At 41.3% G+C, this 26,074-nt stretch overlaps 1 protein-coding gene across 1 annotated transcript in view; it reads left to right on the plus strand.

The window, feature by feature from the left end:
• The window catches only part of zc3h3 (zinc finger CCCH-type containing 3), a 262,536-nt gene that overhangs the window by 14,130 nt on the left and 222,332 nt on the right, over positions 1-26,074 (plus strand). The window contains exon 3 of the mRNA XM_048529264.2: positions 2,037-2,233. Within this exon, the coding sequence (XP_048385221.1) occupies positions 2,037-2,233 (197 nt within the window). The remainder of the gene's footprint in view (positions 1-2,036; positions 2,234-26,074) is intronic.

The raw sequence follows: 26,074 nt of genomic DNA on the forward strand, positions 1-26,074 counted from the left end.
TCTTAAGCATGGTAATACATTTTTCCAGCATGATTTTCCTTTTGTAAAATAAATTAACTCAGCTTAATTGCATGCAGTCTTTTTAAATGGCTTACTTTGTCTTTCTTAATAATATAATCCATTTTTTTTGAAAGATAGATGTTACATTAAATGGCCTGTAGTTTCAAGTTTTCTGTCTCCTTCCTTTTGAGTGTTATTACATGTGCAGTTTTCCAATTGACTGCAATATTCCTAGGATCAATGATTCTCTACTATTCTTTGGATGTTTTGTGTCTTCTACGTGCAGGTTGGTACAAAATAATTGTTAAAAGTTTCTGCCATATTCTTATTTTCTGCCATTAGTTTAATAGTTTCATCTACTAAGAAACCAGCACATATACAAGCTACTCCATTTTCTACATTTTACATTCTTTTAGGAACTCCTATTGTCTTCTTTTATATTTCTTGCTACTCTGATTTCTCATTTTCAAATTCTCCAATGTTGGTTTCTCAAACAAAAAGTTCAATCTTCTGTTCTGTTAACAACAATCTTGCAGAATTATATGCCTTTTTCTTTCAATTTGATGCCAGCCAAACCTTTATTAGGAAGGCACAGACAGTGCAGCCTTTTTGTAGTATCTTTCTTTCTCACTGGAATATTTCTTAGTTAAAAACTGTGATATACCTCCTCATATGCCTTTGTCTATTTCTCCAGCAACTTATCTTTTTGACTATTTTCCCAGTTCACTTTAGCCAACTCTGAATTCCTATCTTGGCAACTGCCTTTAAATTTATGATTAAGACAGTTGGTTCACACTCAAACTTCTCATTTTCAAAGTGAATGTGAAATTCCGTCGTGGTATGATCATTCTTCCAAGAGGATTCTTTCATATGAGATCATGTCTGTGATGCTATGTTAATTGTTCATCTTTGTTGATGGATTAAAAAGACTCCTGACACATTTTCTGGCCTAAACTAACCATTTCTCTGGGTTCAGTCTAGGATGTACTATTTTAAGAAAATGTTACAAATATACTTCATGAACACATCCTTCAGGCTACCTTTTACACCTGTTTAAGTTTTCCAATCCATGTGAAGATTAAATTAGCCCAAGACTTTTGTAGTTTCTTCCTTACAATGCCCATTATCAACTACTATTAGGGGTTGATTACTTCACTTGGCTGGACAGTTGTTTGCAAGAAATTCACTTTTGGCTCCAGCTGAGATTACCATGAAGGCCCCTCCTTCTCAACCTCTCCACTCAGCTGATGAGTGGTGACCTTCTGGTTAAACCACCACCAGGGTGTCTCTTTAATGATCTGGCAGGACTATGGCGACTTTAATTATTTTTAAACTGTTAGGAGACGCATTTTCCACTCAGCTGCGATTTCTTTCCCACACTTTTCCTTTACTCCCTCCAAAATTATTCTGCAACTAGATCTTCAGAGTCAAGGTTGTTTAGTTCTTTGTTTTATTTTTAAATAGTTATGGTCCTCCCATCCTTCTATTAATTAGGCTATCTCTCTTCATTTTCCTTTCTTTTTATTCTTCCAAATTGTCAAGTATCTTTAAATGTTTAGTTTCCACTCCTGGTCACTTTGTAGCCACATCTCTGTGATTGCTATCATGCCGTACTCCCAAGTGTCTCTATTTGTGCTATAAATTCATCCACCTTATTATGAATGCTGCATGTATTAATTCTGTTTTTACTCTGGCCCTGCTTGCTGGTGCATTCTTATGTTTATACATTCTCTGTCTGCCCCTTCCTGTCACACTCTAGGTAGATGTGTCAGTATTGTTACCCTGCATTCTTGTCTTGTTCTTTCTTGGTAATCTCCTAAATCTCCACAACACCTTACACCCCCCCAACCCTAGAAAAAATTGTAAAGTCGGCAGCGTAAGTAGCACTTCTCAAGGTCTTGCATGAAGCAGGGAGATCTTGAGTTCTACCAAAGTTGGAACTTCACCCCTTAAGCGGAGAGATATTGTTTGATGGACCCTGATGTTTTCCATCTTTTCGGAGCATTTATTGTGTTGTTTTTTGTTTGTTTTGCAAGCTCACCGACTGAGAAGAGGATCAGCTTTACCGGACTGCCAATGGTAAAAAATCGGTACTTGCTCACCAAGAAGAGCCCTGTGTGTGGAAAGTCCTCCCAAACTCTGAAAAGGACACCTGGGAAAGGATTTGTGCAAATCAGTAAACATAGGCTGAGGAGGCTGCCGTTATCAGGACTGCATGGAACTACAAAACAAGGTAGAAAACTGATATCTGATTACAGGGTCTTTTCAGTCAGTTGGCTGTGATAACTATTTCAGCATGTGTCTGTGGAGCACTAGCAGTGAACTGGGCAAGTGTTTTTTTTTAATGTTTCCAGTCAGTCTGGATGTAATGGCCATGGAATTACTTCAGATGGTGATCTTGCCTTCAAGCTTGATTTGCTTTTTAAAATTAGTTCTCTGCAGTTGTTTAATTATCATTTGATGAGGGGATCCAAAATATAACTTGCCCAGGAATTGCATGTAAGTTGAAGTCAGGTGTAACTCTTCCTATATCTGTACTCGATATGGCAATAAATGTGTTACACTAAATGAGGGCTTCATATTAATGAGTAGTTGGTGTTTTCACGTAGAGTTTGAAAATCTGCATTCAGTGGTTCACTGTGATTATTGAAAAGAACAGAATCCTATCTATTTTACAGGCACTTTGCTGTAATTCATTGGTCTCCAGTTCTGCTTAACAACGCAGCTCAGAGTTTGCATAAGTTTGCAGTGCAATTGGCTTTGATACCTGTGGGTGAAAATGATCATACGGAGTTTCAGCTGTAGATGACTCATTAATCCTGTTGGTGAATTGAGAGTGATAAAAACATAGGAGTTGCTAGATGATAAAATGCCACAGTCTATTCAATTAATCTTGCATTGTCCTGTAGTCACATAGTATTATTTCAGTTGAGTTGTTGCTTATTCACAATTAACGCCTCTAATATGATTTGGTCTACAACAGAACCAGTCATGAGTTGAGGAAAAACCTCCATGATGGATAGCTTTAGGAGCCGTAGGTTGAAGGTACTAAACTTCCTACAATTTCCACATGCTGTATCCCAGCACAGTTAAACTTGGTTTGTTTGTTAAGAGATAATGGGAACTGCAGATGCTGGAGATTCCAAGATAATAAAATGTGAGGCTGGATGAACACAGCAGGCCAAGCAGCATCTCAGGAGCACAAAGGCTGACGTTTCGGGCCTAGACCCTTCATCAGAGGCTTCGCAGTGAGGTTAAAATAGTATCAGAGATAATGGGAACTGCAGATGCTGGAGATTCCAAGATAATAAAATGTGAGGCTGGATGAACACAGCAGGCCAAGCAGCATCTCAGGAGCACAAAGGCTGACGTTTCGGGCCTAGACCCTTCATCAGACCTCTGATGAAGGGTCTAGGCCCGAAACGTCAGCCTTTGTGCTCCTGAGATGCTGCTTGGCCTGCTGTGTTCATCCAGCCTCACATTTTATTATCTTTGTTTGTTAAGACCCAGTTTTATTCCCGGAAAAGCCAGTATGTGCTCTGAAGCTGGTACCAATCTGGTATGCTTTGGTATTTATGCCATTTTGTTGAAGCTAATTTGTGCATATAAATTGGGGTTTCTTTCTACGGGTACATTAGCATCTTTCGCAGTAAACTGTTGGATTGGCCCTTATTAATCATTTTTGAATTGATACTTTCAGTAATTAGATTATTAAATTGGATTTGATGCACGTTCCCTTGCTGAGTATTTGAATTCTTCATCAACTGGACATTGATCTAGTGATAAGGTGGAGGAAGCTAGGGTCAAGTTCAGCTAGAGAGGATGACATGCAGGCAAGGAAGGAGCTCAAAAATGGTCTGAGGAGAGCCAGGAGGGGGCACGAGAAAGGCTTGGCAGAAGGAATCCGGGAAAACACAAAGGCATTTTACACTTACGTGAGGAATAAGAGAATGATCAAAGAAAGAGTAGGGCCGATCAGGGATAGCATAGGGAACTTGTGTGTGGAGCCTGAGGAGGTAGGGGAAGCCCTAAATGAGTTTTTTGCTTCTGTCTTTACGAAAGAAACGAACTTTGTAGTGAATGAAACCTTTGAAGAGCAGGTGTGCATGTTGGAATGGATAGAGATAGAGGAAGCTGATGTGCTGAAAATTTTGTCAAACATTAAGATTGACAAGTCGCCAGGCCCGGACCAGATTTGTCCTCGGCTGCTTTGGGAAGCGAGAAATGCAATTGCTTCGCCACTTGTGAAGATCTTTGCATCCTCTCTCTCCACTGGAGTCGTACCTGAGGACTGGAGAGAGGCAAATGTAATTCCTCTCTTCAAGAAAGGAAATAGGGAAATCCCCGGCAATTATAGACCAGTAAGTCTCACGTCTGTCGTCTGCAAGGTGTTAGAAAGGATTCTGAGGGATAAGATTTATGACCATCTGGAAGAGCATGGCTTGATCAAATACAGTCAACATGGCTTTGTGAGGGGTAGGTCATGCCTTACAAACCTTATCGAGTTTTTTGAGGATGTGACTAGAAAAGTTGATGAGGGTCGAGCTGTGGATGTGGTGTATATGGACTTCAGTAAGGCATTTGATAAGGTTCCCCATGGTAGGCTCATTCAGAAGGTCAGGAGGAATGGGATACAGGGGAACTTAGCTGCTTGGATACAGAATTGGCTGGCCAACAGAAGACAGCGAGTGGTAGTAGAAGGAAAATATTCTGCCTGGAAGTCAGTGGTGAGTGGGGTTCCACAGGGCTCTGTCCTTGGGCCTCCACTGTTTGTAATTTTTATTAATGACTTGGATGAGGGGATTGAAGGATGGGTCAGCAAGTTTGCAGATGACACAAAGGTCGGAGGTGTCGTTGACAGTGTAGAGGGCTGTTGTAGGCTGTAGCGGGACATTGACAGGATGCAGAGATGGGCTGAGAGGTGGCAGATGGAGTTCAACCTGGATAAATGTGAGGTGATGCATTTTGGAAGGTCGAATTTGAAAGTTGAGTACAGGATTAAGGATAGGATTCTTGGCAGCGTGGAGGAACAGAGGGATCTTGGTGTGCAGATACATAGATCCCTTAAAATGGCCACCCAAGTGGACAGGGTTGTTAAGAAAGCATATGGTGTTTTGGCTTTCATTAACAGGGGGATTGAGTTTAAGAGTCGTGAGATCTTGTTGCAGCTCGATAAAACTTTGGTTAGACCGCACTTGGAATACTGCGTCCAGTTCTGGGCGCCCTATTATAGGAAAGATGTGGATGCTTTGGAGAGGGTTCAGAGGAGGTTTACCAGGATGCTGCCTGGACTGGAGGGCTTATCTTATGAAGAGAGGTTGACTGAGCTCGGTCTCTTTTCATTGGAGAAAAGGAGGAGGAGAGGGGACCTAATTGAGGTATACAAGATAATGAGAGGCATAGATAGAGTTGATAGCCAGAGACTATTTCCCAGGGCAGAAATGGCTAGCACGAGGGGTCATAGTTTTAAGCTGGTTGGTGGAAAGTATAGAGGGGATGTCAGAGGCGGGTTCTTTACGCAGAGAGTTGTGAGAGCATGGAATGCGTTGCCAGCAGCAGTTGTGGAAGCAAGGTCATTGGGGTCATTTAAGAGACTGCTGGACATGTATATGGTCACAGAAATTTGAGGGTGCATACATGAGGATCAATGGTCGGCACAACATTGTGGGCTGAAGGGCCTGTTCTGTGCTGTACTGTTCTATGTTCTATGTTCTATGATAATGGGAACTGCAGATGCTGGAGAATCCAAGATAACAAAGTGTGGAGCTGGATGAACACAGCAGGCCAAGCGGCATCTCAGGAGCACAAAAGCTGATGTTTTGGGCCTAGACCCTTCATCAGAGAGCCTCTGATGAACGGTCTAGGCCCGAAACGTCAGCTTTTGTGCTCCTGAGATGCCGCTTGGCGTGCTGTGTTCATCCAGCTCCACACTTTGTTATCTTGGACATTGATCTATCTTTTTTTTTACTTTTAGAATGTGTTAATTTTCACTAGCAGTACTAAGATTTTGTGATAATGTCAGTTGTTCTTGATGTTTTTATTTCTGCTCCAGGTGTGTGTCATGTGGATATTGCCATCAAGGCCCTCTGCAACTATGGTTAAACATTCTTAACTTTTAAGCTCCATTTTAGTTGCAGTAAACACCAAGATTCCATTATCCTTCATAAACATTTGCCGCTCCTACAAACTGTATTTTTGTGATTCATCTGTCAGGAGGCTCTAATTCCAAGGACTCTCTGCAATCTTTCCCTCTATTTAAGTGGCGTTCTGTTTTTTTCCTCTTCCTGCTAACATAGAATGATTCACATTATAATCCATTTACCAGTAGTGGGAAGAGGTGGTGTAGTGGTAATGTCACTGGACTTATAATCTAGAACTTGGTTAACATTCTGGTGACCAATGGACTTGAAACCTGTCATGACAGATGATGAAATTTGAATTCAATAAAAATCTGGAATAAAGAACCAAATGACGCCAACTGTTTATTATTTTAAAACTCATCTTCTTCACTAATGTCCAAATATGGAATGAAATCTGCCATCCTCATTTGGCCTGACCTGCATGTGACTCCAGACCCACGGCAATGTGGTTGACTCTTAACTGTCTTCTGGCAATTACAGGTGGGCAGAAAATGCTGACTTGGCCAGTGATAACAAATTTTAAAAAACTTATCACTTAATCTGTATATTCCTTTGAAAGCTCTCTACTTTCTCTTAACAACTTAGTTTCCTAATTATTTCAGTGTCAGCAAATTTTGCTACCACACATTTGGATCCTTTGTCCAAGTCTTTGATTCAGCTTATATGTTGTTGACGCAAGTGGTTACTACTGTGGCAGGCTAGTTGTTGCATCCTATCAACCCCTGAAAATGACATTTTATGCCTGATCTGCTCCTCTTAGCTAACTAATCCTCTGTTCATGTTAATATGCTATGCTCTGTACCATTAGCTCTTTATCTTGCATCATAATCTTTAATATGGCATGTTGTCAAATGATTTTTGACAATCCAATCATGGATGTACTATTTCAACACATTATTCTCCTTGTAATTTTCTCAAGGGTCTCCTGATAAATTAGTTATAAATAACTTCCCTTTCACAAAATCGTGTTGACTTTGCTTGACTGTGTTAAGATTTTCTAAGTATTCTGCCTTTAACCCTAGCAGTTTTGCTGTGACATATATTTGACTAACCAGCTTGTAGTTTCCTGCCTTTGTCTCCGTCCTTTATGAATAATGGTAGTCACTATGCTGCATTCCAATCTGTTGAGATTCCTCCCAAGTCTACAGGATTTTGGAAGATTATAGCCAAGCACCTATAATCAACGCAGCCACTCCTTTTAAGACCCTAAGATGAAAATTCATTTGGCCTGGTGACTTGCCAGCATTCAGTTCTAATAATTTTCAAACTACCCCTTCCAAGTTGACAATGATTGTCATTGCTAAAGCTCTTCTTAATTTACACTTGTTCTGGGATATTATTTGTTTCAATTATAGTGCAAACGGATACAAAATGTCTGGTTCAATACATCGGCCATTTCTTTATTTCCCATTATTAATTTCCAGACACACTGGCATCCTTCACCACCTAGATGGTGTAGCTGCACAGATCAGCTGACCAAAACAGTTGATCTGTGTCAGGCGGTGCCTAACTGCTGTGTCCAGCTGTTTCAGCTGTTGTTGACAAATTTTCCTCTTCTATTCTTTTTAAAATGAAGGCCTGGTTCCCTCTTGGCTGTTTTGCGTGTTGCTGTCCCACTGTCTTCCCATGCTCTTTTGAAAATAAGCAGATAAGAAAGTAGCCTTTTATATATATGTGGACTTCAATTACAGATAAAGCCAGTAGATGTCATATTTGGTATCATCTTAAATTATTTTTTATTTAGTAAACTGGGAGAAGCAGTCTTGTGCACCTAAACATTTTGAATTATGCCAGGTTTGAATTTTCAACTTTCTTTTTGTCATTTCCGTATAAACAATGTGGATACATTTTAGTCAAGCGTTTGAAATTGTTGTGATCTTAGCTGATGCTATTAATGGATAAGTCAGTTCTCAAACAGAAATCTAGCTCAATAGGTCATATTTTGTTTTTTCCTTTGTTTTAATGCGTTGTCTTTTGCTGAAATGTGCAAACACGCAATGCTGCACATTTTTAACAATACAATAAAAGTTTATTAGATAAAATAAATGAAGATAAAATAGAAGAACCCATTTTCTTATAACATATTTAGACATTTAGTAACACGTACACTCCTTTTAATTACAAATTACTCTTTCCTGATACTCTCACCAGAAAGAATTCCCTTGCCTTAATTTATTTGTGACTTCACTTCCATGTCACGAGAAACTGAGACTCTTCCTGGAGTGATCATAAAACTGAGCTTACTTTTCTTCAAATAACTCCTTCAGGGTTTTAACTTATGCTCTGGAACTTTCAAATTAAGCTATATATACTGTGGCAATCTATTTCCTAACAGTTCTAAACCATCTCCTGTTGTTGGAAGCAATTATTTTACACATTCAGATTCAGACAAGACTTCTGCAAAATCTGTGAAATTGAACCCAAAAACTTTTTCCAAAGCAGGCATGTTTCCCTAATCAAAAGATAACAATCAGTCTCTGATCTTTTAAACTGAAAGCCTAGCTCTCAACTGTTTACTTTGCTCATAAAATCTTCCCCAATGAAAACTAAAACCGATAATGTGCATTGAATTCTCTTATATTTTAAAACTAAATCCTGTGGCTACAGAAATATGTACAAGTTAATCATTAAACCTCTTCAGACTCACAACCCACAAGCCAAGTAACTCTAGCTTAAATCCAAGTTTTGAAGTAAATGATATTAAAATATATGTAAATCACACATTTTGAACCTTGAACCTTGAAATCTGCTCTGTATTTAATTAGAGGAGTTTTTTGCTTATCTATACTTATTTCAGGCAAGCAGATTTTGAAGCAGTGGGGCATCCAGAATAGTGGTGTTGAGTTGGAACTGGATGTTTCCATGTACATGTGGGAATAGAGGTTGTGTTTTTGGGCGGTGTTGATAGGGGCAGCGGAAATGAGAAATAAAAGTGGAGTAGGATTCTAGATATTTGGTTAAAGTAAGGGAATGGGAAGAATAGTCATTAGAAATAATTCTCTGACTATGATCAAATGGTTAAAAACAGAAAGAGAAGTATATTCCCATCAACTGCATGTTGGCATTGAGGTGTTTGGATGATGGTGTGGGCAACCATATTAAGGAGTGATGGTTTGTCTTTGGCCCATCAGTATTTGCTGGCTGTCTGCTAGAGCAACAAAGCTAGTTCAACTACCCACTCTGCAAGTTCTTTATCTTCAAGTACTTTTCCAGTTCCCTTTTGAAATCAGTTCAGCCTCCACCAGATTCTCCAGGAAAGCGTGGTGAAAACACTTGAAAGAGCTTGGAGAAGGAAAAAAGAGTGAAAGTGTGCCACTAGGTTGCAAAGATGCAGAGTTTAAGCTTGGCATTTTCAGGAGAAAGGTGATGGTGGGATCACTGCACAAGCAGAGATTACTAACAGTTTTATTGGCTAACACAGGAACCAGGAAGGGAAGTTCGGTTCTCGGCAGTTCAGTGGGAGTGGAATCGAGGGAGCAGAAGGTGGGTTACATGGACAGGCTGAGCTCGGTGAGAGCATGAAGATAGGAGGGAATTTTAATAGTGTTAAGTCGCTTGCATAATTCCTGTTCAAGTTGTATGTAAATTTTACAGTGATTAACTAAATATTAGCTAAGGGACACCAACCAGTGATAAAACTTGAATTGTGTCTGTTCAATAACAGCTTAGTATGACATTGGTATTGACTACCTGAGCTACCGTGGGAAGACCTTAATGAAACATTGTTTCTTCAAAAGTCTGACATGTGGCTAGGGACTGAATTTCCCACAGAGACAATTTTTCATGTGTTCATGTATTAATTTTATTTAATCATTATTCCACTGTTAGAGATGTGATTGTGGAAAAAAATTGGGAATCAGGTTTGTTGATGCTGTGGAATTAGCTGAACGATAATGAACAGTTACTACAGATGTCCAGTAGGGGACAGCATTGTTCTCCTGTGCCGCAGTTCTTCGAGCTTCTAATTGATTGCCCAATTTTCTCTTCATGTGAAAGAAGACAGATATCAAGTAATTTTCAGCAATAACGTGCTCGCACTTGGCCTGTTCTATTCCCATGCTCATTTCCGATTGCAGATGAAACGCTAATATATAATTATCCTTGCAAATTGGATTGCTTTAAATAAAGAGAAGTGTTTGGCTGAGAGGGATGATCCCATTTCCTTGAGTTACTGCGAACTGTAATTGCAGCGTTCAATCAATTTGCAGCATTCGAAATTCCATCACTATCAGCATCAAGCCTCATTCCTTTTGATAGCTAAAAGCCAAGTCATTTCTCTGCTTCTCTCCTTTTTTTTAAACAGTTGAATTAATCAGCCTAGATTTAAACATTTGCTCACATGAAGAGGTCAGGGCTAGTAGTATATTGTCCTACAGATAACGGTTAATGAAAAGGAAATTAAATTACTAATAACCACCTTGGAGAACTAAAGTGCTAAAATTGACTGTTTCCAGAGTTGATTTTAGTGGGACGTGATCTTATGTTTCTGCTTTACATTAACATAGTACATTTACCTATAACTGTGAGAAAAATTTGATTGTATGGTACTGCTCAATACCTCCATCAGCAGTCTCTTGTTTGAGTGACACACCGGTCAGTGCTCTTTATCAATGGCCTCAATCTCAACTTTATTTGAAGACTGTCCTATAAAATTACTCTGTGGTGGTATAAAGATGTATCTGTATTACACTTCTGTTGTGAGTTGGCAGTTACATTGGCTTACTTAGTATTCTGTACAAAATGTGGTTTCTCTTATCTAGTGTTTGGATAAATGATTGTGCAGTCCGATGAGTGAACAGAAATTTCTTGGTACTGTCTGCTTATTCTCTTATATTTTAAAACTAAACCATGTGGCTACAGAAATATGTACAAGCTAATCATTAAACCTCTTCAGACTCACAACCCACAAGCCAAGTAACTCTAGCTTAAATCCAAGCTCTGAAGTAAATGATATTAAAATATATGTAAATCACACATTTTGAACCTTGAACTTTGAAATCTGCTCTGTATTTAATTAGAGGAGTTTTTTGCATATCTATACTTATTTCAGGCAAGCAGATTTTGAAGCAGTGGGGAATCCAGAATAGTGGTGTTGAGTTGGAACTGGATGTTCCCATGTACCTGTGGGAATAGAGGTTGTGTTTTTGGGCGGTGTTGATAGTTATAGACCCGTAGGTGCTAGCGAGTTTTGAGAAGATTTGTAGCTCAGGTTGAGGTTCTGGATGTGAGTTTGCTCGCTAAGCTGGAAGGTTAGTTTTCAGACGTTTCGTCACTACATTGGACAGACTGGCAGAAAGCTAGCCACCAGGATACATGAACATCAATTAGCCACAAAACGACATGACCTCCTATCACTCGTATCCTTACATACAGATGAGGAAGGACACCACTTTGACTGGGACAACACATCCATCCTAGGACAAGCCAAACAGAGACACGCACGAGAATTCCTAGAAGCATGGCATTCCAACCGGAACTCCATCAACAAACACATTGATTTGGAGCCAATCTACCATCCCCTGAGAAAAAAGAGCAGGAAATGACATCACCAATGCAGGAAATGACATCACCAACCCAAGGAAACCTAACCAGATAAATCGAAAGCGGGACATAACACCAGCGCTTCGTCAGAGGATCACTGATGATGTTACCTAGAATGGTGACGAAACGTCTGAAAACTAACCTTCCAGCTCAGCGAGCAAACTCACATCCAGTTATAGACCATACAGTCTTTTGAGCCTGTCCTCCATTCAGCATGATCATTGTTGATCTTTGGCTTTAACTTCACTTTCTAGCCTGTTTCCCATATTCCTTGAGCGATCAAAGCTCTGTCTGTCCCAGCCTTGAATATAGTCAACAGTGGAATGTGCACAACCACCTGCGGTAGAGAATTGAGAGATTTACAACATTCTGAGTGAAATAATTCCCTCTGACCTCCATCCTGAAACTATACTCTTATGTCTTGGATTCCCTAACCAGAAGAAAAAAAGTCTTCAATACCTACTTTGACAAGCGCCATCAAAATCCTATGTGTTTAATGAGATCATGACCTCTCATTCTTCTCAACTCCAGGGAATGTTAGCTCAGTTTACTCAGCTTCTTGTCATAGGAAAACCTTCCATCCTAGGGACCAATTCCATGAACATTCACTAAATGCAAGTATTACCTTCTGAAATTTGAAGCTCAGAACTGCATGAATTACTCCAGGTATGTTTTGACCAAAATCTATACGATTGATGCAGAATGTCTTTATTCTTGTCTAAAAAACAGAATGTGGATGCTGGAATTCTGAAACAAAGCAGAAATTGTTGGAGAATCTCAGCAGATCTGGCAGCATTTGTGGAGAGAAAGCAGAGTCAACGTTTTGGGTCCGGCGATCCTTCATTAATATTTATGCTCTTATAATCTTGTATTTGGTTAACCTGGAATAAAGGGGTTTGCACCATATGCCTTCCTAATTGAATGCTGTATCCATGTGCATGAGTTTCTTGTATGGCTGCACCCATGTCTAGCTGATCAGTAATTATTTAAAAATAATTCTACTTTTTTTGTTCTCAGAACTGAAGTGAATAACCTCCAAACTTGTTCAAATTATACTCCAACTGCTTTCTTGTTGTTCAGTACTGCATTTGTGTATGTCTATTTGTGACTCTCTCAGTGTCTTCCTTATAGCTTACATTTCCACCTAGCTTTGTACAATGAGCAACTTTAGAGGCATTGCTATTTTTTTCACCTAAGTTGTTTAAGTAGGTTATAAGTAGCTGAGGCCTGATCCTTGCAGCATTCCACTATTCACAGCATATTGACTTGAACATGCCTCAGTAATGTCCACTCTTTGCTTCCTGAGTGTTAAATTAAACTCTGACCTAATATATACACTAACATTTCACCTTGCCTGTTAACCTTTTGTAAACCACCTTGTCAAATGCCTTTTGAAAATCCAGATGCAAGATATACTATCTAGGTGTTTTCTTTATCCTGCTAGTTACATCCTCAAAAAAAATTTATTAATCGGGATTGCCCTTTTAGAAATGGACTGTAGCAGAAGGCAGCTCATCACCACTTTCTTGAGGGCAGTAAGAATGTTTTAGCAGCCAGAGAAACTTCAGAGGTCAGATACTTTAGAGACTTTTAAGCGACTTTAGAATAGGCACATGGATGCTAGTATAATGTAGGTATGCAGGGTAGTTTGATCTTAGTAAGGTAATAGGTTGGCACAGCAACACAGGCTGAAGGGTCTATACTGTGCTGTACTGTTTTATGTTCTAGAAAGGGTCACCAGACCTGAAATGTTAACTCTGATTTCTTTATACAGATGTTGCCAGATCTTCTTCTGAGCTTTCACAGCAGCTTCTGTTTTTGTCTGATCATGCTATGGTTTTCTCAGTGCGTTATTAAGAATTTTTTCATAAAAGCCTCCACATTTTTTGACAACTGATGTCAGCAGTGGACCATGTGAAATACAGGCAGCTGAATCCCTTGACCTTTGCTATAAAGAATTTACATTTCTACATTGCAATATTGACTACAGTTCAGAAGTACTTCATTTACTGGGATGAACTTTGACATTTTGAGGTCACAAGAGGTGCTATATAAATGCAAAGGTTTTACTCTGAAAGATGGCCCACACCCTTCCAGGTTCGAAGCAAGAATGGTCCCTACATCTGAGCCATGGTTGCTTCCTTTAGACACCACACTGATTCGTGGGCAAAGATGACAACAATTGGACAAATGGATTGGTAGACTTTAATATATTTCAAAATATATCAGATCAGATCAGATGTGATTCTTCCTGAGATATTTCCTAACATAAAACTTCTTACATGATGCAAAGCTGCTTGAATCCTCTGAGAGAAAAGAGGAAAATGCTGCAAAACAAAAACATTGCCTGACTATCTGGACTCTATCTTGACAAGGTAAATTATCCAGTTTCATTCTGCTTTTTAAACATGACGTGCATCTTTTATATGTAGGAGGTCATAACTGCATTGCGTACCATGAACATCAGAAGTGAAATGGAAAGCAAACTGCTAGTTTGCAAATACCACAACCTCATCACTTCGGGTGACCTCCCACCCAAAACCTCCAACCTCATTGTTCCCCAACCCCGTGCCGCCTGCTTCTATCTCCTTCCCAAAATCCATAAACCTGACTGCCCTGGTTGACCCATTGTCTCTGCCTGCTCCTGCCCCACTGAATTTATCTCTACTTACGTTGACTCAATTTTATCCCCCTCGGTCTAGCAGCTCCCCACCTGCATCCGTGACACCACTCACGCCCTCCACCTCCTCCAAAACTTCTAATTCCCTGACCCCCAACACTTCATCTTTATTATGGACATCCAGTCCCTATACACCTGCATTCCCCATGCAGATGGCCTAAAGGCCCTCTGCTTCTTCCTGATCAGTCCCCCTCCACTGACACCCTCATCTGCTTAGCCGAGCTCGTCCTCACCCTTAACAACTTCTCGTTCAATTCCTCCCACTTACTACAGACAAAAGGGGTGGCCATGGGTACCCTCATGGGCCTGAGCTATGCCTGGTTCTTTGTAGGTTAACTTGGAACAATTTTTCTTCAATAGCTTCACTGGCCCTAAACCCTGCCTCATCCTCCATTACATTGATGACTGTATCGGAGTTGCCTCATGCACTGACAAGGAGCTTGAACAGTTCAACCACTTCAGCAACACCTTCCACTCCAACCACAAGTTCACCTGGACCATCTCTAATATCTCTCTTTCCTTCCTGGACCATTCTGTTTCCATCTCTGACAACCACCTGGAAACTGATATCCATTTCAAGCCTACTGACTCCCACAGCTACCTCGAATACACCGCCTCCCACCCACCTTCCTGCAAAAATACCATCCCCTATTCCCACTTCCGTCACCTCTGCTTCCAGGATGGGGCCTACCACTCCTGAACATCTCAGATGCCCTCATTTTTCAGGGACCGCAAATTCCCCCGCGTCAGTGGCCAAGAACACTCCCGACCGTGTCTCCCGCATTTCCCGCAACTCATCCCTCACACACCCCCTCTCCGCAATAACAACAAAAACAGAATGCTCTCGTTCTCATGTACCACCCCACCAACCTCATCATCCAACACATCATCCTCCGACACTTACACCATCTGCAATCCCACTCCACCACCAAAGACATTTTTCCCTCCCCACCCTTATCTGCTTTCCAGAGGGACCACTCTCTCCGTGACTCCCTTGTCCGCTCCACACTCCCCTCCAGTCCCACTACACCCGGCACTTTTCCCTGCAACCGTAGGCAGTGCTACACTTGCCCCTACGCCTCCCTCCTCACCCCCATCTCAGGCCCCAAGAAGACCTTTCTCATCAAGCAGATGTTCACCTGCCCCACCCCCATCACCTACCTACGATCCTCATTCTGTCCCCGTGACTTGCCCATCCTTCCTGGACTGACTTATCCCCTCCCTAACTCCCCACCTACACTCACCTTTACTGGATCCACCCCTGCCTGTTTGACCTGTCTCCTCTCCACTTATCTTTTCCACCTATCTTCTCCTTTATCCATCTTCTGTCCACCTCCCCCCACTCCCTATTTATTTTAGAAACCCCTTCTCACGCCCACCCCCCCCCGCAATTTTTGAAGAAGAGCCTAGGCCCGAAACGTCAGCTTTCCTGCTCCTCTGATGCTGCTTGGCCTGCTGTTTCATCCTGCTCTACGCCTTGTTATAGCAAACCTCTAGTGACCTGTTATGAACATCAATGATGCTGCTATGACAAGAGATCCATTAAGTTGTGCCTTTCTGTTTCATCTGAGCTTCTCTTGCACCTATATGATATTAGTTCTGGAAGTGGAAAGTAGGGACTGACAACTCCACCTGCCAAGGAGAGGTTTCAATGCTCACAGGATAAAGTAGGGATTTCTGTTCTCCTTCTGTGATTGCATAATATTCCCTCTGGCATGCTTGGCAAGGTTAGCCAGCTGAACAACTTTGATTGAAGGGTTTTCTGTTACTCAACCTCTTAACCTTCTAGTTTAGCAGTTAACTTCGAACCACAATACTTACCTGAGTGCCAGACTGCCAACTTTGTATCATCCTTGACATTGCAGCCTGCTTGGACCACAACTTTCCAAGTCCACTCTTACCATTGCAGTGTGTGAAATCTGCATTCTTATATCCTGTTTTTGTTTATTTTCCTTGAACTTTTGAACCTGCTTTAAATTGGAAAACCTTTAATTCTGTGTAAACTAATCCTTCAGCAGCTGCTCAAGCTTCTCAGTATGACTATGACCTATGTTGGTGATCGGATGATACAAAGTAACGTATCATGTAAACCCTTTCAGTCAGTTTTAATTTTGTTGCTTTCTTGATGCTGTGTTCATCTTCTGTCCCAAAGAATAGTAAATCTGCCCTTTTTTTTACTGAAATTATATGTTCAGCTGTACTCTTTACCATTCTAATCCAGTTTGTAAGCTGATACGCTGTTCAAGTTCAAAGTGGTCTTGCCCCATTCCCCTTGTCTAACCCTCCCTAATTGGCACCCCTTGATGGTCTGAAAGGAAGAATAGATGTATACACGAGGGAGTGAAAATGTGGATCTGAGTTTGAAGTAAGTGAGGGAGAGAAAGATCTTCAGAATGAGATGTAGAGTGAATGTGTGCCATGGAGGTGACCAGAATGCTGTAGACAGTCCATATTTTCACCTCCTCTTCACATAGTATTATAATTTATTTTCAAGAGCCTGTAGAGCCTCAGTACGCAACTAAGTGCTCCTTCTTCAAAAGTGAGTTATGAAATGACAATGTCAGTAAGATATTGGTTTGTGAGTCAACGGTTGCATCTTGTTCTCCTTTGTGTTCAGCCTTCCACTTGGATGGTTGTGCTGGAGCAATTTAGCATGTTCATGACATGGCAGCTCCATAATTCAGTGGATACTCTACCCGTGTAAGGGGAAATTTTTAAGAGGATTAGGGTTTTAATTAGTGTGCTGTGCCAATGGTTTATAACTACTGGTTAAGAAGTTAAAGTCTAAATACCTGCAATAGTTAGTGATTCTTGTTCAGTTCAGAAACATGGTTAGATCCATGCTTTGTAACAACTTGGCCTGGAAATTGTGGAACATTGGCATATTTTATAAAAGCTTTAACCTTTAAGACACTGTTGGGAATAACTGGGCTCCATTTCTGCACGCAAGTAGTCGTAACATTACCTGTATCTACTTTAACTATTCTTTTTAAGTAGTTTGTAATTTTCAATTAGATCACCTCTCATTCTTTGAAACTTTACAGAATACAGGCCCATTTTGCTCAGTCTGTCTTCGTATGTCAGTCTTGCCTTACTTGGAGCAAATCTGGTGAACTTTCTATGGTAGGATATATTTCCTGAGATGAGGAGATCAAAACTGCACACAGCACTCCAGTGCAGTCTAGCCAAGCTCCTATAGAATTGAGGCAGGACTTCACTACTTGTATTCAAATCCTCTTGCAATAAAGACTTCTTTCTGAAACAAAGGTTCTTTATAATTATACACTATTTGTATGCTGTTGTCACTTCTGGAATCATTTTCTAGTATAGTTACAGTTATGCAGATTGCTGAGTAGGGCTTAATAATTTGTGTATCAATCTGTTAATAATAAAATGACATAAATACCAGATGATGGCCCACAGTGATATTTAAGCTTCATGACTGCACTGTGTTTTGAGAGGAAATGGCCAATATATTTTCATTGTCTCCAAATTCTCCATGACTGAGGTTCAGAACTTGGCAAATAATGCTCAAAGGTGATGAGGCCTTCCTGTCAGTAATGCAGTGATTTTCTCTGAAAATCCAGTAATACCCATGTGAGTGAGAACTGGAGAGAGAGGAACTTATCTAGACTGAAAGACAAATCTTTGCGCAGGTGGTCAATTATAAAAATGGAATAATCCTGCTCAATTTCAAGATGATTTAAATTAATGTACCAAAAAATAAATTAATTTATGGATGACTAAAAGCTTTTATTTATTCATATTTCTAAGATTTGGCCAGAATTGTGACAAGTTGAAATAGAGTTAAAAAGAACTGAAACTTGAGTGCAATTTTAACTTCTGCATAAAAGCATTAATCTCCAAATAACTAATGATATTCAATTTTTATTTAGTATACTTTGGTATAGATATGCTGAAGCCCCTTGTAGTGTTCCAAAGGCCACTGAAGAATTTGGTGCTATTTGTAAAAGATTGGGAACTGTTCTTCTCCTTAAACAGCACCACCAAATACAAATGAATCCAACTGTCATGAGCATATCAGCAGTCGGCTCACGATAAAAACAAGTTGTGACTATAGGTGGCTCAGAGATAGTAAGAACTGCACATGCTGGAGTCAGAGATAACACAGTGTGTAGCTGGAGGAACACAGCAGGCCAGGCAACATCACAGGAGAAGGAAAGTTGACACTTTGGGTCAGGACCCTTCTTCAGAAATGGTCCTGACCTAAAACGTCAGCTTTCCTGCTCCTCTGATGCTGCCTGGCCTGCTGCATTTTGTGACCTATAGGTGCAGCTCCTCAGAGATTCTGTTTTGCTTAGGGAATGACTTGCCTCCTATAAATCACTCTTGTAACTAAATTTTCCCAAGTGTTTTAGTGGCTTCAAGAGGGGTGAATTTGTCATCCATAACATGTATTTTGAGCCTTGGCTTATAGGATATCATCCTGGTTGTAGACCGTGCTGGCACAGTACTTCAGTGGTTAGTACTGCTGCCTCACAGTGCCAGGGACCCAGGTTCAATTCTAGTCTTGGGCAACTGTCTGTGTGGAGTTTGCTGCTTGGCCTGTTGTGTTCATCCAGCTCTACACTTTGTTATCTCAGATTCTCCAGCATCTGCAGTTCCTATTATCTCCTCTTGTCTGCGTGGGTTTCCTCCGAGTTCTCCGGTTTCCTCCCACAGTCCAAAGATGTGGGAATTTGGTGAATTGGCCATGCTAAAATTGCCCATAGTGTTCAGGATGTGTAGCTTAGGTGGGTTAGCCGTGGGAAGTGCAGGGTTACAGGGATAGGATGGGGGAATGGGTCAGGGTGTGATACTGTTTGGAGAGTGGGTCTGGACTTGTTGGGCCAAATAGCCAGTTTCCACGCTGTAGGGATTCTATGAAAGTCACATGAACACACAGCCTGATGAGGTGGTAGTTACCAGTAGACCTGCTTTGATCAGGTGGACATATGCCTCAGAAGAAAATAAATAAATAACAGATGGAAAGGATTGGATTTAATTGGAAAGTTGTTTCAAAGTGTGGGAAAAGGTATTGTGTGTGAAATGTCCTCCTTCCATGCTACAAGACTTTATGAACTACAGGTGTATGCAAGCCCCTGTCCAATCCCTGTCACATTACAGTCAAAATAAAGCTATGCCCTTCACGTGGTTTATTAGATCTCATAACATTCAGTAGGTTGAAAGGTAGTGGCAGCCATTTGAGGTTACTTTCAAACAGCATCCCAAGAACTGGAGAGCTCATCATTGTATAAATAGATACACAAATCTGCATTGTGCACAAGCATGCAAATATGCCTTAAGTTGAGAAAAATGAGATCAGATCTAATTGAAGCACATTGTTATGGAAGAATTTGACAGGTCAAATGTCGAGATTGTTTCTTTTGGCTGGTGAGTCGTGAACTTTGGAACAGTCTCAGGCTAATCGACTTAGGACTGAAGTTGAAGTGAAATTGCTTAATTTGAAGAGTTGTGAATTTTTGGAATTCATTTTAGCAAAGGGCTGCAAATACTTAGGTATTGACTATGTTCAGGCTAACACTGGTGAAGTTTTGAATCCTAATTCAATTGTGAGGTTATTTATTTTGGACAGAAAAAGGATAGATCAGGAAACTTTCCAAATGGCATTAAGTTAACTATAGTGGTGCAGAAAGCCAATGGAATGCTGGTCTTTCTCTCTGAAGGACTTGTGTAAGAGTGCCGAAGTTATGTTTCAATCATACGATGCCCTGGTTAGAACCCGCCTGGAGTACTGTGAGCAAATCTGGGCATCTTATCTTAGAGAGGTTTGTAAAATCACGAGGAGCATGGATGTGATGAATAGCCAAGGGCTTTTTCCTGCGTCAGGGGAGTTCAAAACAAGAGGGCAGAGGTTTATGGTGAGAGGAGAAAGATTTAAAAGGGACTCGAGGGGTAACTTTTTCACACAGAAGGTGATGCATGTATCAAATGAGTTACCAGAGGAAGTGGTGGAGGCAGGCACAATTACAATACTTACAAGTTATCGGAGTATGTAAAGAGGAAGGCTTTAGGGTAATATGGGCCAAATGCTGGCAGATGGGACTAGGTCAGATTGGGATGTCTAGTTGGCACAGATGGATTTAACCAAAGGGTCTGTTTCCGTGGTGTATGACTTTATGACTCGATGACTCGCTAAGTACATATTGGTCTTAGAAGGAGTATTATGTACTTTTATAAGAATGACACCAGGACTTCACTGGTTAATTTATGATGAGGAGATGCTGTTGTTGGACTGGGGTGGACAGGGTCAGAAATCACATGACACCAGGTTAGAGTCCAACAAGTTTATTTGAAAACAAAACCTTTTGGAGCCATGCTCCTCCTCCAGGTGTTAATGAGAGAGGTGGCATCAGACACAGAATTCATAAGTAAAAGATCAAAGGGTCACACAACTCATGAGAATGTATTAAACAAACCTAAGATGCTGTTAAATCTTTAATCAGTTCGAAAGTTTTCCTTGATTAATATGTATATGTAAATCCCCAAATTTCTTTCAAGTCACTGCCCTGAGAGAACTAAAGGTTTTATCAATATAGGGAAGAGGTGACATTTTAGGTCACACAAGCATGTAAGGTGTGAGGCCTTGTTTAGAATCTATTCGTGGTTTGGTTTGAAATCAGGCTGGTTTTATTTCTAAAGTAGAACTTTATAAAATGCCGCATTTGCTGGCTGTTTATAAATTGTGTACTTCTTGAACAAAGTAGAATGTATCTGCAAATACAGATTCACTCCATAGATTCTCGTGTGTGTGTGTGTGTGTTTGAGTCCTGAGAGAGAGTGCGTGTGTGAGGGTGAGAGTATGTTATGAAACACTTCTACACGCAAAGGGTGGCAGATGTTTAGAACTCTCTTCTTCAAAAAGCAATAGATGCTCAATTAGTTATTCATTTTAAATCTGAATTTGCACTTATAATCAATGTCACAACTGATTAAAGCCAAATGTCCCATATGCAATCTTTATAGTATTGCCATGACCAGCTGTCTCCAGCGATCCGTGAACAAAACACCACCAAATTCCCTCGTTTCTATGACTATTAAGTGTCCTATTGTTTACTTTGAACCATAGAAGAAGGGAGCAAGGGGAAGCCATTTGGCCCTTCGAACCTGCTCCGCCATTCTTCACAATCATGGCTCATCGTCCAAGTCAATAGTCTAATCCTGCTTTCTCCCCATAACGTTTGATCTCATTTTCCCCAAGTGTTATATCTAGTCATCTTTGGAATACATTCAATATTTTTGGTATCAACTACATCCTGTCCACAGGCTCACCACTGTTTGAGTGGAGAAATATCTCATCATCTCTGTCCTAAATCGGCTACCCTGAATCCTCATATTGTGACCCCTGGTTCTGGGGACACACCTGCTATCGGAACATCCTCTCGGTGTCTACCCTACCCAGTCCTGTTAGAATTTTAAAAGTCTCTCTGAGATTTCCCCCCTCATTAGTCTGAAGGGTAGGCAATGGCCTAGGGTATTACGAATAGACTATTAATCCAGATACCCAGCTGATTTTCTGGGGACCTGTGTTCGAATCCCACTATGGCACATGGTGGAATTGGAATTCGAAAAAAATGAATTCTGGAATTAAGAATCTGTTGAACGCCACAAAATCATTGTTGATTGTCTGAAAAACCCATCTGGTTCACTAATGTCCTGCAGGAGAGGAAATCTGCCACCCTCACCTGGTCTGGCCTCAGTGTGACTCCAGACCCACAGCAGTGTGGTTGACTCTCACTGCCATCTGAAATGGCCGAGCAAACTACTCAGTTGTACCAATCGCTACAAAGTCTGAAAGAAATGAGAAGAATTATAGCAGAATTTTATTCCAGCACAATCTGTAAACTCATAGCCTGGCATATCCTCCACTCAGTCATTTTCATCAAGCCAGGGGTTCAACCCTGGTTCAATGGAGAGTGCAGGAGGGCATGCCAGGAGCAGCACCAGGCATACCTGAAGATGAGGTATCAACCTGGTGAAGCCATCAAACAGGACTACTGGCACGCCAAACAGCAAAAGCAGCAAGTGATAGACAGAGCTGAGCGATTCCACAACCAACTGATCAGATCTAAGCTCTGCAGTCCTGCCACATCCAGTAGTGAATGGTTGTTGGCAGTTAGACAACTCACTGGTGGAGGCTCCACAAATATCCCCATCCTCAATGATGGAAGAGCCTTGCACATCAGTTGCAAAAGATAAGCCTGAAACATTCACAGCAATCTTTATTCAGAAGTGCTGAGTGGGCGATCCATCTTGGCCTACTCCGGTGATTCCCAGCGTTACAGATACCAGCCTTCAGCCAATTCGATTCATTCCATGTAATATCAAGAAACGGTTGGAGACACTGGATACTACAAAGCCTATGAGCCCTGACAACATTCCGGCAATAGTACTGAAGACTTGTACTCCAGAACTTGCCACTCCCCTAACCAAGCCGTTCCAGTACAGTTACAATACTGGTATCGACAGGGCTCTATCAATGTGGAAAGTTGCCCAAGTATGTCCTCTACACAAAAAGCAGGCAAATCCAACTTGACCAATTACTGCCTCATCAGTAACGTGATAGAAATTGTCATCAACAGTGCTATCAAACAGCACCTGCTCAGTGATGCCCAGTTTAGCTTCTGCCAGAGCCATTCAGCTCCTGATCTCATTACAGCCTTGGTTCAAACATGGACAAAAGAGCTGAATTCCAGAGGTGAGGTAAGAGTGACAGCCCTTGGTATCAAGGCTGCATTTGTCTGAGTGTGGCATCAAGGAGCCCTATCAAAACTGGAATGACTGGGCATTGGGCGCAAACTCTCCAGTTGTTGAAGTCATACCTGACACATAGAATGATGGTCGTGGTTGTGGGAGGTCAATCATCTCTGCTCCAGGACATCGCTGCAGGAGGTCCTCAGGGTCGTGCCCTCAAACCAACTATCTTCAGCTGCTTCATCAATGACTTTCCCTCCGTCATAAGGTCAGAAGTGTAGATGTTTGCTGATGATCGTGCAACGTTCAGAACCATTCGTGATTCCTCAGATACTGAAGCAGTCCATGCTCACATGCAACAAGATCTGGACGATATTCAGAGATATATAGGTGTAGAGCTGGATGAAAACAGCAGGCCAAGCAGCATCAGAGGAGCAGAAGGCCAAATTTTCAGGCCTAGACCCTTTCTGCTCCTCTGCTGCTTGGCCTGTGTTCATACAGCTCTACAACCTATTGTTTCAGATCCCCCAGCATCTGCAGTTCCTACTATCTCTGGACAATATTCAGGCTTGGGTTAACGATTGGCAAATGACATTTGTGCCACACAAATGCCAGGCTTTGACCATCACCAATAAGAGAGAATCTGACCACCGTCCCTTGACATTCAATGGTGTTACCATCACTGAATTCCCCCACTATCAAAACCTTGGGGGTTACCATTGACCAGAAACTCAACTGGACTCATCACATTAACACAGTGGCTACAAGAGCAGGCCAGAAGCTAGGAATACTGCGGCAAATAACTCACCAACTGACTCCGCAAAGCCTGACTGCCATCTACAGTGCACAAGCCAGGACTGCAATGGAATACTCCCCACTTGCCTGGATGCAGCCCCAACAACACTCAAGATGCTTAACACCATCCACGACAAAGCAGCCGGCATGATTGGCACTGCACCCACAAACATTCACTTCCTCTACCACAGATGCTCAGTAGCAGCAGTGCATACTATCTACAAGAGGCACTGCAGAAATTCACCAAAGATCCTTCGATAACACCTTCCAAATCCACGACATGGGCATCAGACATATGGGAACACTACCACCGCCAAATTGCCCTCCAAGCCGCTCACCATCCTGACTTGGAAATCGATCGCCGTTCCTTCACTGTTGCTGGGTCAAAATCCTGAAATTCCCTCCCTAGTAGAATTGTGGATCAATCCACAGCAGGAATACTGCAGCGGTTCAAGAAGGGAGCTCAGCACCATTTCTCAAGGGTAACTAAGGATGGGCAAGAAATGCTGGCCAACCAGCGACATCCACATCCTACAAATGAATAGAAAAAAAGACTTCAATGAAAACAATCCCAACCTAGTCAATCTCTCCTCATATGTCAGTCTCCGCCATCTCTGGAATCAGCCTGGTCAACCTTTACTGCACTCCCTTGAGAGCAAGAGTATCCTTCCTCCGGAAAGGAGACCAAAATTACACACACTATTCTAGGTGTAGCCTCACCAAGGCTCTGCATAACTGCAACAACACATCCCTGCTCCTGTGGTCGAAGTGTCCCGCAATGAAAGCTAACATACCATCTGCCTTCTTTACTGCCTACTGCACCTGCAGCTTATCTTCACTGACTGGTTCACAAGGACATCCAGGTTTTTCTGCACACTCACCTTTCCCAATTTACAGCTATTCACATAGTAATCTTCCTTTTTACTTTTGCTTCCAAAGTGAATAACCTCACATTTATCTGAATTATACTGCACCTACTATTGATTTGCCCACTCAGCCAACCTGTCCAGATCATGTGGAAGGATCTCTGCATATTTGTCACAGTTCATCTCCCCACCCAACTCGTTATCTTCTGCAAACCTGGAAATGTTACATTTTGTTCCCTCATCCAAATCATTAATTGTGTATAGCTGGGGTCCCAGCACCAGTTCCTGTGACACCCCATTAGTTACTGCCTGCTAATTTGAAAAGGACATATTAATTTCTACTCTTGTTTCCTCTCTGCCAACCAGATTCCTATCCATCTCATTATACTTGCCCTAACCCATGTGCTTTAATCTTGCACATTAATCTCTTATGTGAGACTTTGTCAAACGCTTTCCAAAAGTCCAAATATACTGCATCAACTGGCTCCCCCTTGTCAACTCTACTAGTTACATTTTCATAGAATTACAACAGATTTGTCAAGCATGATTTCCCCTTCATAAATTCATGCTGACACTGTCTGAACCTGCCATTGCTTTTTAAATGCTCTGCTACAAAATTCTGAGTTTACTGATTGTTGTCTAGTTGTTATTCCCAAAGTGCATCAGTTAACACTTACCAGGGTTAAATACTGTCTACCAATGATTTGCTCATTAACTGGTGCATATGTGGTTTCCTGTAACAACTTACTCACTTGTCAACCAGCTGGCCAATCTTTGTGTCATTCTTAAAATAACCTTCCACCCTCCCCCATTCCCCAGTGCTTTCTTTTGTATTGTTTGTCTATATCATAATAATAAGGTAGTCAATACTGATTCCTGTGATACTCCACTGGACGGTGACCTCCAATTAGACAAAAGGCCTTCTTCCCTCACCCTACCTCCTGCCACTAAGCCAGTTTTGGATCCAACGTGGTAAGTTAGCCTGGATCCTGTGTGCTTTTATGTCCTTTATCAGTCTGTAATGTGGAATGATAAAAACTAAAGGCTTTGTATCTGAATGTATGTAATTTGGAACAAAGTGACTGAATTCACAGCACATGTTGAAATTAATGACTGTGATCTGATAGCCATTATGGATGTGGTTGCAGGATGACAAAGATTCTGTTTTGAATAGTGAGTGATGTATGACATTCAAGGAGAATAGGAAGCTAGGTAAAAGCGGAGCAGAGATGACTGTGATTCAGGAGTTCAGGGTGGAAATGAGAAACATTAACCACAGTGTAGGAAGGAGTATACAAGAAACTTGTTGTAGAGGGACAGAGTAAATTGTGATTTTA

The sequence above is a fragment of the Stegostoma tigrinum genome, chromosome 5, assembly GCF_030684315.1.
Source record: "Stegostoma tigrinum isolate sSteTig4 chromosome 5, sSteTig4.hap1, whole genome shotgun sequence".
In the NCBI taxonomy this organism is placed as follows: domain Eukaryota; kingdom Metazoa; phylum Chordata; class Chondrichthyes; order Orectolobiformes; family Stegostomatidae; genus Stegostoma; species Stegostoma tigrinum.